The 16,316-nt window shown below is 29.3% G+C and overlaps 2 protein-coding genes across 2 annotated transcripts; both read left to right on the top strand.

Moving 5' to 3' along the window:
- Positions 1 to 441: 441 nt before the first annotated feature.
- LOC101261451 (endo-1,3;1,4-beta-D-glucanase-like) lies at positions 442 to 2,844 on the top strand. Its single transcript, XM_010324450.4, has 7 exons — positions 442 to 927; positions 1,058 to 1,079; positions 1,553 to 1,673; positions 1,855 to 1,945; positions 2,028 to 2,120; positions 2,198 to 2,298; positions 2,391 to 2,844. Exons 1-7 carry the CDS (start codon positions 780 to 782, stop codon positions 2,529 to 2,531), a joined length of 717 nt encoding a protein of 238 aa, XP_010322752.1. The 5' UTR covers positions 442 to 779; the 3' UTR covers positions 2,532 to 2,844.
- A 4,731-nt stretch (positions 2,845 to 7,575) lies between these two features.
- LOC101261744 (endo-1,3;1,4-beta-D-glucanase) lies at positions 7,576 to 9,823 on the top strand. The gene is made up of 8 exons (XM_026030958.2): positions 7,576 to 7,701; positions 7,796 to 7,965; positions 8,087 to 8,108; positions 8,285 to 8,408; positions 8,699 to 8,789; positions 8,867 to 8,956; positions 9,076 to 9,176; positions 9,464 to 9,823. Exons 1-8 carry the CDS (start codon positions 7,694 to 7,696, stop codon positions 9,602 to 9,604), a joined length of 747 nt encoding a protein of 248 aa, XP_025886743.1. The 5' UTR covers positions 7,576 to 7,693; the 3' UTR covers positions 9,605 to 9,823.
- Positions 9,824 to 16,316: the final 6,493 nt, after the last annotated feature.

Here is a 16,316-nt window from a genome sequence, read left to right on the forward strand (position 1 = left end):
TAAAATTGAATAAGTCTTGGATAGCAACTTTGAACTTTCTCTTTACATATAATTAATAGAGAAATATTCGCTCGGGAAAAATAATTTGAATAAGTGAATATTTTATAATATATTTAAGGGCAAAAACAGAAGATAAAAAAAAGATTTTTTTAAATCATATATTTATGACAAGATAATTTATTATTATGATTGTTGAATTGTTATTTTTTTTATAAAATATTAATTATCTAAATTATAATTAAAATTTTATTTTTATTTAATTTAATATTAATCATTAATTTTTATCTATATCATGTATCTCAGATAGAAATAAGAACTTAGAAGAAAATAAAAGAAAGAAAAATGGAAAGGAGTCAAATTTCAATCAAATTGATTATGTATTAAGGTAGAATAGTTTTAAAAAAAACGTATAAAAATATAACCAATAAATAATTTGAGAGAGAGAGTCATCATTTAGCCATCATAAACGTAAGTGGTTACGTAGTCCCCCACCTCTAGAAATTAAACTAATGTCTTTGAAAGTTCATCACTGATATTTTCTTTTTATTTCTAGCGGGGTCTATAATTTACATTGAGGTTTGATTAAATATAAATTTATATCGAAAAATTTTATATAAGGTCTAAAATATTCTCTAATAAAGTCGATTCTGTATTTAAATTTTTGAATTTATAATTATTGAGTATTTATCACTATGCCACGATTCTCATTGGTGTTAATTAATGATATTAATATAGTATTGTCTTTGACATTTCCAAAGAAACATATTTTTTGAGCAAAAATGGCAGGAGCACAATGTATGAAGAATCCACCAACCCTCAACTCAGCTTCTGGAGTTGGAGATTTACAAGAGATTGGAGGGCTTAGCAGCTATGTTAGTGGATCTATTCATTCCAAACTTGCAATTCTTCTCATTTCTGATGTATTTGGTAAACATCAACTATATATATAATTAATAAATTTGAAAGTCTCTTGATTGGGGCTTAAAACTAGTTGTAATTACTACATATTAAAGAAGATGTAACATAAAGATGGTATTAATTCTCATGGTTTTTGCAGGATATGAAGCGCCACTTTTGAGGTAACTAACTACAGAGTTCCCTGTCTCAGATTTGATGCCTATTATGTCTACTATTTCTTTTTGGTACAAGTTTTTTTAAAATTTGAATCGAAAGTGTCTAATCGGAACACTTTATTAGGATTGGAGGCGTTGTTTCAATTGAAACAAGGCTTAGTTTGCGTGTTTAAATGAAATATATTGACACGCTTTTAAGGTAGACCATGTATTAAGTTCCTTTTTACTTTCTAGATTTCTATGTGAAAGAACCTAAGCTCGAAGCAAAGACCCTTAAGTGCCCTGCGTAAACTGGAGAAACTTCCCACTTATGACTCGGGTCTAGAATGAATGGGTGATGCGTGGTTACAATTTTGAATCCGTTATTATGTGTGTGCTCTAGTTTTTTTGTTGTTTTTGATGTTGAAATGGTTTTTCTTTATCCATGGGTAATGAGTTTCAACGTATTGAGCGTGCTTTGTTTGTGTAATATAATTCAGGAAGTTAGCTGATAAAGTTGCAGCTTCAGGGTACTTGGTGGTTGTTCCTGATTTCTTCTATGGTGAACCTTTGGATCGCGAGAAACATGACGTACAGACATGGCTCAAAGATCATGGCATTGTAAGTACCCTGAGTGAGCTTCTTAATTTCAAAGACTGCAACACTTGAAACTATTAAGAGTACTATTATCTAACTTTGCGGATATGAGAATATTGATGAATTGAGTAATAGAAATGTGGTGTCTTGAGTAAGTTAAGTTTCATTTCCAAGAGTATGAAAGTGGTTCTTAAATCTCTTCTAGGACAAAGGATGTGAAGATGCTAAAGTAGTGGTTGAATCTTTGAAGAGTAAAGGTGTTTCCGCGATAGGGGCAGCAGGCTTTTGCTGGGGAGGTGAATGAATTTTTTACTTCACTTCTTAACTATAATTACATTATTGTCTTGATTTTTTGTCATAAATCTTTGGGTTCATCAGGAATGGTAGTTTCTAAATTGGCGAAATACGAGAGTACTATTGATGCTGCAGTTATCTTGCATCCTGGTCCTATAACAGTTGATGACATAAATGGTACATTCTTTGATTAATTTCTCATCTCGTCCTGCATTGTACTTGTATGACTACGCGCTCATAATTGTATTTTTCAGAGGTAAAAGTTCCAATTGCAATATTAGCAGCTGAACATGACCATATTTTCCCTCCTGACCAAGCAAAGCTACTAGGCAATGCTTTATCCGCGAAACCTGAGGTATGTTGTATCTTTTAAGCATTTAATACATGTAGAAAAAGATCATTATAGGCAAGTTTACTATTAGATTCATGTGATACTTAATTGTGCAGATTGAAAGCTTTGTGAAGATATTTCCAGGGGTAGAGCATGGATGGACAGTTCGATACAACGTTGAGGATGAACCGGCTGTCAAAGCTGCAGAAGAATCTCACACAGATATGTTAAACTGGTTTACTAAGTTCATCAAGTGAAAACAAAGAAAGTACTAAATTAAAACATCATTTTTCAGATGAGGAGATTGTCATAATTCCTCGAGGGAAGTGAAAATATGTCACAATAAGTACACTGCATTTTGCTGTTATAAAGATGAAATCAAGATTATGGTTTTAGCTTATGATGTATATTTCTCTCAACCCCGCCCCCCATTATCGGTTAAAACCTAAGGGTGTTCCGGTGAACATTATGCACTCGAGGGTTGTTTATGGTTATGGTTAGGGTGAAACTTATCTGTACCGGGTGTTTACACCAATTCAATACATGCACGCCACATGTTTAAATTTACAATTTTTATTTTACTCAATCTTAACTAATTAGCACTTGTTTAACTTCATTAAATCACATAATAATGAATTTTGGTGTAAAGTCCGGTGCGGGTAAATTTTTTCCTTATAGTTACATAACCAACTGAATTGCGATCCGAATTAAACCGATAAAAAAAATCGATATTTGGTTATGTTTGGTTCTAAATTTTGAAACACCAATATTATTTGTTTGATTTTATTGAAAATAAACCGCAAAAATAACTAAACCGAACCGAGAAGTTATAAATATAAATTTTATAGTTTTTTATAAATAGAATATAAGCATTTTGATAAATTTTAATTAATTAAGTCTTTAATTTTACTATTTTCTGAAGCCCAACACTTCAATTTTAGCCAAACTATTGAAACTATAAGTCTTAATCCCTCAATATTCATTACTTTAAAGATCACATGTTCTCGTTCTTTATAAAATTTTCTTACGCAATATCGAATAATTTAAAGCTCAATCTAATGAAGATGGTAATTGATTAGTTTCGACTATGAAATATTTTTTTTAGAAGTAATATCTCGATATTTTAAGATGTTGAGATCTCCAAAATATTGAATCAACTTTATGTTATTGACAATGAGTTTTTTAAGTTTTTGAAACTTGGTACATTCGACAAACCTCTTTGTTCGTTTAATAACTTATTTGTGAATTATTCAGGTACTTAGTGTTTTTGTCAATCGGAATGCGTAGTTCTCAACAAACTTATTACTTTTGAATCGAAAAAAATCAAAAAAATCTAATCAAATCGACGGTTATTTTTTTGGTTTGATTTTAGAAATATAAAAATCGATTCAAGTTGATTTGGTTTTGATTTTAACTAATAACTGATCCATATCGAACCATGAACACCTTTACTTGTCACACAACAACATATATGAGAAATAGAGATTCGTTAATTTAGAATATAGGGGTCGCTTTGCCTATTAAGAATAGGTTACATGTTACTCTTTTTTTTTCAATTACATTTTATCTCATCATATCACATTCTATTTTGTCAGATTAGATAATCAACATTTATGCAACAAAAATCTTTAGAAAGTTTTCAAAAGAGCATCTGTGCAGCAAAACAGGGGATTGATAGATGTGAGTCCTAACGAGTTCAAATTTCGATAGAAATAAAAATACTAGGCGTTTTCTGTGTTAGTCCTGGTGACAAAGTTATCTCTTACTTTTTATAGTAAAAAATAGATATTTCAAAAAATTAATTAAAATGCGCATAAATTGATACGAATACTATATTATATAATAATAAAAAATATATAGATGTTGCAATTACCAAATCATGATCTCCTGAGCCAGCAGACTTCATGCAACATACATATTGTGCTTATTGGATTTATCTAATTAATGACATTTTCAAGGTATCATTAGACAAAAAATCAAGCACTCTACATGTTACGTCTCCTTTATTCAACCAATCTCATTAATTATTTGAGACCACATTACATTACTTATTTTATGTACATATATATATAAATTTTAACAAATTATTAATTAAATATTTTTTCTTTTCAATAAATGTGATTCAATTTTCTCTAATAAGAAATTTAAGAAGGCAACTAAAGATTTTTATTGAAAAAAAAAATAATAATAGATAATACCATAATTGTCACGACCCAAAACGAGCCGCGAGTGGCACCCACACTTACCCTCCTATGTGAGCGAACCAACCAATCTAAACCCCAACATTTCAACCATAATGAACAAAATATAATGCGGAAGACTTAAAACTCATTAACGAAATCAATAATTAACTTCTAAAACTCAAAACTTATCATTATCCCCAAAATCTGGAAGTCATCATCACAAGAACATCTATCCTCAAATTATAAAGCTAAGAGTATCTAAGAAAACTAAACATAAATAATAGCTAGTCTATGCCAGAACTTCGAGGCATCAAGACATGAAGAAGAAGATCCAGTCCAAGCTAGAAGCTTTAGCTCACCCTGAAATCTAGTGTGATGAAGACTGGCTGGAGTTGCGGTTGGGTTGAAGACGACGGTACGTTTGCTAACTGGCTAGAGTTGCGGTTGGGTTGAAGACGACGGTACGTTTGCTACACTCCACAATGAACAAAAAGAAAACATACAAGCAGGGGTCAGTACAAAACACGAGTACTGAGTAGATATCATCGGTCAACTCAAAATAGAAAACAGTATATATCAGATAATATCATAAAATCAACTACAATACTCAATAGGTAGCAACAACAAGCACTATAATCATTAATAAGTACGCCAAGTACACCCATGAGGACGCAAGCCTCCATACCCTACTCATTTGGGAAATAGGTTCATTAAATCTGAGTATATTACCATAATTCAGGATTCACTCTCTTTATTCCTCTTGTGTCGGAACGTGACACTCCGATCCCCTAATACTACGTGTCGGTTCGTGACACCCGATCTCCCTAATACTAGGTGTCGGTTTGTGACACCCGATCCCCCTAATACTACGTGTCGGTTCGTGACACCCGATCCCCCTAATACTATGTGTCAGTTCGTGACACCCGATCCCCTAACCTCATTCTTTTAGTTCATCAAGCCTTCTTTTATACCAAGGCATCATCATTAACTAGAGGTTTTCAAGATTTAGGATTCAATAGCTTCATCATGCTTATTTCATCACCATTATATCATCACATTATGCAAACACACAATTAAGCATATAGAAGGGTTTTACAATACTACCAATACATATCATTCGCTATTAAGAGTTTACTATGAAATAGCATAAACCATAACCTACCTCCACCGAAGATTAGTGATCAAGCAAGCAAATTCCCCAAAGCTTTGTTTTCCTCTTCATTTCTCCTCTCTCGATTGTTCTTCTCCCTCTCTCTGTTCTTTCTATTTTTCTTATTCAACCCTCTTTCTTTTATCCTAATTAGCATATAATTAAGTATAAAAGATGATGAATTAACCCATAAATTAATTCAAGGTTATCTTCTTTAACCCTCCAGTAGTTAAATTATTAACATTAACCCACTAGATTTATAATTATAGCAGGAATAGTCCAAAACGCCCCTTAAAACATTTAACAGAAATTCGACTCAGCCTGGGATTACGCAGTCTGTGACGGCCCGTCGTGCCTGTGACGGTCCGTCCTGCTGCTTCCGTCACAAAGTTCAGAGACTAAATTTCACCAAAGGATCTGTGACGGTCCGTCCTGCCATTCTGTCACGAAGTTCAGAGAGTCGATTTCAATATCCAAATTTCAGAAATCTAAGTGTTTTGGAACGAGACCCCCTCGACAGTCCGTCGTGCCCATGACGGTCCGTCGTGGGATCCGTCGTCTCAGCCAGTTTTTCCAGAAATAAAATCTGCTGCTCAAAACGACTAAACAGGTCGTTACAATAATATCTGTATGGATATTGGACTTACGAAATTTATGGTCTTAAATATGCTATTATACTTGTATAATTACAATTAGGAACTTGTTATTAATTACAAAACGAAACGTTAAACTACGATTAAATGGTTCCAAATATAGAACTATACTCCCTCCTCCCCTCCAAAATAATTGATATTTTAGCCTCTATAAGGCAATCCGAAATACTAATAGATCATGAAAAGTAAAATTTTAAAGCATATATGAAAAGTAAAATAGACCATCAATTTTATTTTTATTTTTAAAAAAAGAAACGTCGTGCATCATGCCTTTTAGAAATTTGTATGATTTATTATTATGATAGATATATAATAACAAACTAATATAAGGAAGACTATTCCCTTTTTACTTTAAAATTCAATTCGTTTCAAAACGGACAAAAAAAAATCTGACGTGAGAGAAAACGTTAATTTAGTCAGGTATAATATAAAATATAAAAAAATAGACTTTTTTGTATTCATAGTACTCCATAAAAGTAATTTAAACAATCAGATAACTATATTCTATAGTGTAATTAATTATATTTAGTCAAAAGAGTATTGAGAGACAGAAAGAGTCTTCTTTTTTAATCGAAAAAAAAAATTTAGTTAAGAATTATGCATTTCAATTAACTATTTAAATTTTTAATTATAAAATTGGTATTTTGATAAAAATAATAACTTAAAATATAGTATTTGGCCCGAAAAGTCAAAGTACTACATTAGATGGTTAAATTTATGTTAAAATTACATAGATCTCATAGTCTAATTATATTTTATTACTATTTTTTTTTCTTAAATTACAAAATCTCTATAATTTATAGTATCTCGGATACATAAAAACTTGTCAATACATAGCTTATGCATTTCGAATGGTATATTACTTAAGGAATTGAATGTATCCTAAAGGGAATAGGGATGTATCTGAGAGGAGAGAAATATTTTCGAGAGAAGATAAGAATGTATCCAAGAGAGTTTTCATAATTTTTAAATGATTGAAAATTATAGAGATTGTCATAAAATAAGATGCGTATGAACTATTCAAAATAACTTATATTTACCTATTATTAATATTTTTGAGTCTGATGATTAACATAATGAATTAGCCTTTATTTACTTTGTATAATTGTCCGTTCAAATAATTTGTAAATATTGTACATTGACTAGTGACAGTAATTACTTTTGGGCCAATGACTAATTAGGTAAATAATCTATTTTCAAATGTCGAAACTTATCATCTAATGCCACGTTTAATGAAGCTGCTACATTTTCAACATTTTTTTTTTTTGACCCCAACGGTATTATATACGTGCATTAAAATAATAAATTTGTCTCTGAATTGTGTGAATATTATATTTGGATGCTAATTGTCTTTTGAAATATAAATAAAAATTAACTTATTTTAATCTGCAGGTATTGAAAAATTACGATGGATGTTCATGTAGCTTACTTTGATGCCCAAGTAAATTTTTGCAAGACTTATAAATAGTCTTTAAAATATTGATCTTTTTCTCTCAATCGACGATACTCATTTTCTTGTTATTTCATTTTTATAGTAATATTGTTATGTCGGGTCCTGAGTGTTGTGAAAATCCACCAAATTACCTGAGCGGCGGTGGCGGAGGAGGAGGAGCTGGTCATGTCCAACAACTTGGTGGTTTCAACTGTTATCTTTCTGGTCCTCTTGATTCTGCTCAAGCTATAATCCTTGTTTCTGATGTTTTTGGTAACTTCTCATTTTTGTGCTCATTTTGAAATTTAGAATTTAAATAAGTATTTTTTTTAAAAAATATGATTTATATTGAACGACTAAGTATTGGCTGTTTTTTTTTTGGTTTAATATGCAGGATATGAAGCTCCAAAGTTGAGGTAAGGATTGCAGGAACTTTTAATTTGACCTCTGCTAATATCAATCTCCGTTCTTCAATTTTGGATATGCATTTATATATACTTAAACTTATATAAAATTGAACAAATATATACACAACATCCTGTATGGATGTAATTAATAGATCATATTCTTCAAACTGATATATAGATTATAGAAAGCTTGCAGATAAAGTTGCAGCAGCTGGATTCTATGTAGTAGTCCCTGATTTCCTGCGTGGTGATCCTCGTATACCTAATGATGAGAAGCCTTTAGAAGTATGGATAGTAGATCATGGACCGGTGAGTTCCTATTTCTAATATTGATATATATATATATATACATGCACTACAACAAAAATGACCATTAGCGTCATTTAATTCTTAATTACCGCTAAATATGTATTTTTAGCGGCAGTTGTCACTCTTTGTATATGTCCCTAAGTCTTTAGCGACATTAATTTTAATGGCACTTAATTAATGCCGGTAAAGAGTTTAGCATTCTTTATTAGTATCAATATTTAATGTCGCTAAAAATTGTTTTTGTTGGTGTGATGTTTGCAGTTTTATGTGATGTATTCTTGTTGCTACAGGATCAAGGATTCGAATATGCAAAACCAGTTATTGAAGCTTTAAAGAGCAAAGGTGTAACAAAGATCGGAGCAGCAGGCTTTTGTTGGGGAGGTCATTATTGTTGCTCTGATTACAACTTACAAGCTCTTTTTATCTTTGTTAAACTTAAAACTTTGAATTCGTTCCAGCTAAGGTAGTCGTTGAACTAGCAAAATATGCTTATATTCAAGCTGCAGTGCTATTGCATCCTTCATTTGTCGTTATAGATGATATGCACGGTATGATTTTCTTCTTATCTTTCTCTTGTTCGTATGAAGTATTCAGCATACCTAAATACAGAGCACAATTTCATATCAGGGCTAAATTTTCATAAGCCTCTATTGTTGTTGTGTTTCAGCTGTTAAGATTCCAATCTCAATATTGGGAGCGGAGATTGACAGATATTCTTCACCTGAGCTTGTCAAGCAATTTGAGATGGCCTTAAATGCGAAGCCTGAGGTAGGAATTCGAGTTGTATCATAATAATTGACTAATACGTGTATTCGAGTACATAGTTTACCAACAAAACATGTTCCAACAGAGGTTTATAAGATATACTTAGATTGCACTTTAGTTTGTTAAACAATGACAAAAATCTCACTATGGTTAATGAGATGAATTGACTCCTTATAAGGCTTCAGCAATCCTCTTCCCTTTGAACTCTGTGAGTTAAGCACAAGACCTAACTCAACAGTATTACTGCCAACGTGAATGAATTTAACGTTGATGGTGCTTTTTCCGTGCAGGTTGATGCATTTGTGAAGATTTTTCCTGGGGTTACACATGGCTGGGCCGTGAGGTACAACGATGAAGATGAATTAGCTGTAAAATCTGCTGAAGAGTCTCATCAAGACATGTTGGGTTGGTTTGAGAAACATCTCAAGTAAAATTTGCGTAATAACATGTTATCTTTGTATGTATTTGGTAATAAGGTTTGGGTGGGTTTTCTTTGTATGCAAAATGAGTGTTGTTTGTGTTTGATTTATGAGATAATTTGTGACACAACACTTGTTTGTCGATCTATATTGACAGTGAGAATTTCACTTAAATGTGGACTCTGGTTATGTTTATTAAAAAATATAAAATAGGGTACATTTGAAAAAGAAGGAGTGAAAGTGAAAACACGATTTTGGTATTCTCTGTTGGGTTTTGTTTGCCCTGATTTTCTTACCATAAATAGGTTTTTTCTTTTTAGAAAAAGGTTTTGGATTGACTAATCATTTTCTTTTCTTGTAGGAAAAGGTTTAGGACTCTATAAATAGAGGCATGTTCCTTCTAACTTAATCATCATTCACAATGTAATCTTAAGGGCTTTGAGAGTTTTGGTTAGAGAGAGAATTTGTGGATCACAAGCTTTATACATTATCACTTGTGTGAACCTCCCATGTATTCCGAGTGAATTGGTTGAGGTTGTTTCCCTCTGTATTTTATACTCATATTTATAGTGGAATGCTCATCTCCTTTGTGAACGTAGGTTGATTGGCCGAACCACGTTAAATCTCTGTGTCTTTTGGTATATTTTTCGTTGTCTTCTTACTCGTGGTCTTTTGAGGTTTGCTTTGCTGGCTTCCGCGTTTACACCTGCTTATTTCCGATCCTAACATTCTCTAAATTTCAAATTATAGTTGATTTTTACGATCAAACGCTGATTTTTAAAAGATCGGAAGAAAATAAAATACCCTTCCAATAAGTTAGAAAAATTACTGATTGGAATTAATGTCATTAAAGAAAAAATAATCCCAAAAACTTCCTTTACTTATAAGGAACACTTTAAGCAACTCAATGACATATTTTGAAAATTAGTGAGTGATAAATAAAAATATGATATTCAAGCTACATTTTATTTTAGAAAAAAGATTCATCGAACACCTCAAGACAAAGTAAAGAACAATAAACATTTCATTGCATATTGAGATAGCTATGTAAGGTATCTTTTTTATTGTTTTGATTTGCTGGAGAATTGTCCTTTTCATTTTAATTCCAAAAACATTACAACAAAACTATATTTATCACTTTGGGCTTGTTTTATAGGATATATAAGTGTACTAGTAATAGTCTTATTAATAATGTTTGTATTAGTTATGTTTGCATTAACTATGCAAAAATTATTTCGTATGCACTATTCGACTTGGGTATCAAAATAGTATATATAGCATAATTTTTTAAAATAATATTTATTTACAAAAACCTTCCACAAATATGATAAAAAGATGTAAAAAAAAGTTTTGAAGAACAATTGGATCTTCAATCATGTTAATGCATGGATTATCCTCGTACATTACTTAAAATACCATGGATATTCATGTGTTAGTGATGTACTCCTTAATATATATAATAGAGGGTATAACTAGTGTTGAATAAATGCACCAAACAAGGTACTATTAATACATAAAACTAGGCTGTCAAAATGAGCCTAAATATATTTAACATCCACCCACCCCTCGAACTCACCTAAAATTTTATGTGTTGGCCCAAGATAATTTATATTGAGTTCAATTTCAACTCAATTAAACCTTAACTAATTTTTTTAAAAAACTTCAATTGAGCCCAATTTAATGTGTTTCAACTTGTTTGAATTTTTTTTTATTTACATTGATGTAAATTACTTTCGTATATTGAATGTATGAATTACCTATTTTATATCTTCTAAGACTGATCTATCCATTTGCACTTTTTTTTAGTAATACTTTTAAAAGGAAGGGAATAATGAAGAATATGTTAACTAATAATGTGTATATAAGTAATTTTTCCTTTTATGATTTTATGAGTAAATTTTAGGTTTAGCAAACATAAAAATTATATTTGTATGTTATAACTATAGTTTGTATAATTGCGCTCTATAATAAATTTTTATGTTTGTTATGACTATTAATCTGTATATTTCGATGTACATATACACCATATATGTAAATTTTGATATACATGTACACCATATTTGTATATTTCGCTATACTTATACATAAAATTGTGACATGCCTTGATTTGTATATGTCGATAATTTGTATATTGATCTGTATACAAACTAACACATAATAATTATATGTAAATAAAATTACTATATATATATACATAAAGATATTTTACAAACATGTCTTATAATGTATAACTATGAATAATATATAAATAACAAATTGAATTTAAATAAACTAAGAAATAGTAATTATATACTGAATGGGTAATTGTATATTGAATGGGTAATATATATAAACAATAAATTGAATTTGTATAAAGAAACTAAAAAATAGTAATTGTATATCGAATGGATAATTGTATACCGAATGGCAAAAATATGAAATGTTTGTTGCGAATTACAAATAAAAGAAACGATTGCTATAGCATTTAATTTGAATTAATACTTTGTTATTTTATACAATTTTCCTTTATTTTATTCTAATTTATAAAGACAAAACTCTTGATAAATTACCTTATCTACCTATCCTTTATAATTATATTTTCTAATATTTCCTACCATTTCAAAATATTACAATATTTCCTCTTTTTCCTTCAAAACTCCACTCATCCGGATAAATAACTTTTCAACTCACGCATGTTTCTCTCTTTCGATTTTCACGTCTTCAGTCTCCTTGTATTTTCATTCCCTCTATCTCAACAATTACTTCATTTATTACAATTTTGAATTTCAAATTTATACTTTCTCAAATCATTGGATCTCAACTTTCTCAATAGGTAAATTTTCTTCTTCGACAACTTACAATTCATTGTTTTTGTTCTTCTTTTTTTTTTTCAAAATCTCGATATATATCAATGATGCTCCTTCTTTTAGTGATGGGATTACCCAATTAACCTCACCTAATATTGATCGTGTTTATAATTATAATGAGGATGATTGGACTGAAAATAAATTCAATCAATTATATTGTTCATTATCAATGGCAAAATGTTGAGAAGGCAAAATCGAAGAAAAATGTATTTTTGTCTTCTAAAATGACTGTGGAACCCACCCCACCTTCCCCCCCAAAAAGGTAGAAAATTGAATTTGTAATATATTGCTCTACACTATATTTTTTTCTTCAATTTTTTGTTGTTCATCTTTTTCTGATACAAAAAATAGGAGAAAAGTAGAACAAATTGCTGAATACCCAAATTTTTAATGTACCTAATTGATATAGCTTTATAAATTTATGTATGATGCACTTGTTTTAACTGTGTGATTCATTATTTTATCATGTACATTGTATTCGTGTTCAAATATTAGTTTTGATATATAACTCTAATTTATTGAAACGCAAATCAATATGTATCATGTCATATTTACATATTTGGTATATAACATTACGAATTTCGTTATCTTTTACTACCAAATTAGATACATATACACATATTATTCAACTAGTATGTTATGTATCTGTATACATAATCAAATATTATTGTTGATACGAAAACACTAATAATTTATAATAATATTAATTTGTATCATATTCATTGTTATGTATATGACACATAACTTTATTATGAATCATATGTTGTTAAGTATTTGCAACACTTTTTACAACTAGATCAATGTGTATCATATTCATTTTTGTATATATAGGATACATAACTATGTCAAATTATCGAACTAACCATATATCATATGTTATATATATATGCAGTCTCCGAATAACATTTTAGGACATAGATGTACTAATTTTTTAACGCATGTATATTAAATTCAACCAATTTCAAATTTTATAGTATATGTCAATACATGTCAACTAACCACAACGTTATATAGCAATAAAAAATGATTTTGAAAACAATTACATGTATAAATATATCTTTTAATTTTATAAATTACAATATTTTGTCAATTATATAAGATACATAAATAGTAATGTATCATGCACAATTTTATGATCGTGATACAGAAATAGTAATCTATAGTCAATCGCCAATATTTCTTCTCTGAATTTGTTAAGATTTGGAGAGATATGAAAAAATAAAATTTGAATTTTAAATTGTTTGAAGTTATTAAGGGATTGGCGTCAACTTGATTTGCGTGATTTGGAGAAATCACATTCAATTTTACATTCCTTTTCCTATTAAATCATAACTGATTTTTTTAAATATATCATGTTAAAGTGATATGTGTTTGAATGACACTAATTTTGAGAAATTTTTGTAAATTAAAAAAAAAATAGGGATAAAATGTAATTTGTTTCTTACACTACGAGGATCCTAAAAGTTTACTTTATTTATTTTATTCAGTAAATGTAGCCCATGGAGGTTACTATTAATTTTTTAAAAGTTATTCATCGGATCATCCATCAAGATAAAAATAATCGATTTTTCCTAGATATGTTGTTTGATACAAGATCAAGATACTAAAAATGCTATTTACAAAATTAAATAATTATATTTTATGTTTTTATGTACTTATATCTCTGGTCTGTGTTATACGTATATATCAAATCGGATAATATTTATTTTATAAATATAATATTAAAGTACTAAGATCACTTGCAATGAATTCAATATAAATCTTTTCGATTTACATTATAAAAGGAGAATTTTAATAGATAATCATTTCATAAAAAACTTCTAAGGAATTTGTAAAATGATTTTTCAGAGACAAGATACACAAATATTTACTTATATGAATTAGGTCCAAATAAAGTGAATTTCTTCTTTGATGATGTAAATTTAAATGATACATATCAATTTCATTGCATAAAATCAATTATAGATGAGTTTAACTTGCATAAAATCAAGTATCAAAAATATAAATAAGAAACATAATTAGTGTGTTTTTAGGAAACTTATCGTTTTATATATATCAAGTCTTAAAGATACTTGATGACTTTGCTTCTTTCAAAGGATAAAATTATCAATGTATTTTTAAACTATTCATTGAAAAATACTTAAAAGGACTAATATACTTTGGAACTATTCATTGAACTATCAAGATAATAGGATCAATGTAACCTTAAAAGAATTATTCAATGCAATTAAAAATGACTAAAATATAATTTAACTGAGTAATTACTTGTTACATATTGCATATGTTATTTTATTTTATAAATTTTTTTCATTCTTATTTTCAAATCGTCAAAGTGAAATTGTACTGGTACCCCATAGATACGCTTTCATTGATTGTGTTTTTCTTTATTTGAAATCAATTATACTCTTGTATTATTGACTAATGAGTAGGATGTAAACAAGAAATCTTAATGATACCATAAAAATATACATTTACTTTTATAATATCATTAAGTAATGAGTAATTTCTGAATAAAATGTTTACATCCCTAATCTTTCGGAATAGGTCGAAACGTCGCGGCAACTCGGAAAATTATTAATTGATTCAATTTTAACAAAATTTTAAAAATAAAGGAAGTTTTAAAAAAGAGTCGCCACCTAATTTTAGGAAAACTAGGAAACCAATTATTAATCTACGAAACTCGATTGATTCTAGGTAAGGGGTTCAAGTTATTCCGAAGGGAAGGTCACCCTTCGGAATCCACAAATGTGGTTCCCGACTGAATTCATTTTTTTTTTCAAATTGAGGAAGAAAATAAAATAATGTACAAGTATAATAAACATTCAATATGCACAATAAAATAAAATAATAATTATCGGCCTAAGGTTTGCCTAACGTCAATATTTACAATAATGAAATAAAAGGAGAAGCACCTCTGGGTACCTGTAAACACACTTAGTAAAAGAGTTAGTGCCAAATAAATATAACTAAAAATGAATAACTCAAATAATAACTTAAGAATAAAAAATCCGTCTTATTGACGTGGGAGGCCTTGGAAATCGATGGTAATTTCTTCATCGGGCAATTTAACAAGTAAACAAACAATTTATATGAACTTAAACTAAAAATTTTCGTCTTTTCAAAATAGGAAGGCCTCCAAACCCGACGGATAGATTTTTCATTGGCCCTTTTCAACATATAAAATATATAAACTGAACATCAACAAAACATAACAAACTTATCCCAACAGAATATGAAAAACAACAACCAAACTAAAATAACATAATTAGAAATGGAAACAACAATAACATAATATATATAAAAATTAAAAATAACATTAAAGTAGAACAATAACAAACCCTGAAAAGTTAAGATAGCAAATAGTTGACTAACAATTTTAAAATAATAGTAATAATAAATAAACATCGAATTGTAAAATAATGCTAATATTAAAACTACAATAAACACAAATATTAATTGACTTTTAGAACAACATTAAACTAAAAAAAACAAAACAAGCTACATATAATAAACAGAAAACTTAAAAGAGCTAGGAATTAAATAAAACAAGGCTAAGAAAAAAAAAATTTACCTGGTTCTGGACAGCGAACCGAAACTCCGAATTTGAAAGAGACGACTCCACCTCCTCAACTCAAAAAACCACAAAAACACTTTAAAATTTTTGAACTATGGGAACCAAGAATTCTCAAAATTTTATGACTATACTTTTGTTTTTTCCCTCCAAATCCTCTCCTAAAAATAGTAAATGAAGTGGGCTTATATAGAAACCCAAAAATCCTCAAAAAGGATGAAATACCGATTTGGGACTATTGCAAAATTGAAAATTGTTTGAGAGACAATGTGGGAAAGACTTTTTTTTTTTTGTATTTGACTCAAAA

This window comes from Solanum lycopersicum, chromosome 1 (genome assembly GCF_036512215.1).
Source record: "Solanum lycopersicum chromosome 1, SLM_r2.1".
Lineage (NCBI taxonomy): Eukaryota > Viridiplantae > Streptophyta > Magnoliopsida > Solanales > Solanaceae > Solanum > Solanum lycopersicum.

Coding starts and splice junctions, on each gene's coding strand:
- LOC101261451 (XM_010324450.4), top strand. CDS start 780: ATGGCAGGAGCACAATGTATGAAGAATCCACCAACCCTCAACTCAGCT. Junction 2,121..2,197: donor AACAGTTGATGACATAAATG/GTACATTCTTTG, acceptor TGTATTTTTCAG/AGGTAAAAGTTCCAATTGCA. Junction 2,299..2,390: donor CTTTATCCGCGAAACCTGAG/GTATGTTGTATC, acceptor TTAATTGTGCAG/ATTGAAAGCTTTGTGAAGAT.
- LOC101261744 (XM_026030958.2), top strand. Junction 8,109..8,284: donor TATGAAGCTCCAAAGTTGAG/GTAAGGATTGCA, acceptor TATAGATTATAG/AAAGCTTGCAGATAAAGTTG. Junction 8,409..8,698: donor GGATAGTAGATCATGGACCG/GTGAGTTCCTAT, acceptor TTGTTGCTACAG/GATCAAGGATTCGAATATGC.